The following is a 605-nucleotide window of genomic DNA, read 5'->3' on the forward strand; positions in this document are numbered from 1 at the left end:
TGTAATAGTTCGAGTAGCGCATGCAGGCAGCGCACCTGCGAAGCAAGGGGCAGGGGGAGGCTTCCTGCTCCCAGCACCCCAGCGAGCGATGCAGCCTGTCCTGGTGAACCCCATGGCAGAGACTGTCTGTGTGGATCATCTACCTTTTCATTAATTAATGTTTGACCGGAGCCAAAGCAAGCCCAGCCGGGGTCTGTGCTGGGGATTGCCCCGACCCTCGGGCAGGACCGTGCCCTTGGCCTTGTGGAACTCCACGAGGTTTGCAGGTCCCCCCTCTCCAGCCCGTCCAGGTCCCTCGGGATGGCGCATCCCTGCCCTCAGCGTGTCCCCGCACACACAGCTCGGGGTCGGCGGGGAACTTGCTGAGGGGCCTCGATCCCGCTGTCCGTGTCATTAATGACGATATTAAACAGTCCTGGTCCCAGCCCCGAGCCCTGAGGACGCCGCTCGTCACCGCTCTCCACTGGGACATGGAGCTGCTGACCACAGCTCTGAGTGTGGCCATCCAGGCAGCTCCTCGCCCCTGAACACTCCACCCATCAAGCCCATGTCTCTCCAATTTAGAGACGTGGATGTCATGCAGGACAGTGTCAGACATGCAGACG

At 61.3% G+C, this 605-nt stretch overlaps 1 protein-coding gene across 1 annotated transcript in view; it reads right to left on the minus strand.

Moving 5' to 3' along the window:
- MIS18BP1 (MIS18 binding protein 1) overlaps positions 1 to 309 on the minus strand; it is a 22784-nt gene extending 22475 nt beyond the window's left edge. Inside the window, exon 1 of the mRNA XM_026849163.1 lies at positions 216 to 309. Within this exon, the coding sequence (XP_026704964.1) occupies positions 216 to 309 (94 nt within the window). The remainder of the gene's footprint in view (positions 1 to 215) is intronic.
- Between the last annotated feature and the right edge of the window lie 296 nt (positions 310 to 605).

The sequence above is a fragment of the Athene cunicularia genome (assembly GCF_003259725.1).
Source record: "Athene cunicularia isolate RWA chromosome 5 unlocalized genomic scaffold, athCun1 chr5_part1, whole genome shotgun sequence".
Classification (NCBI taxonomy): domain Eukaryota; kingdom Metazoa; phylum Chordata; class Aves; order Strigiformes; family Strigidae; genus Athene; species Athene cunicularia.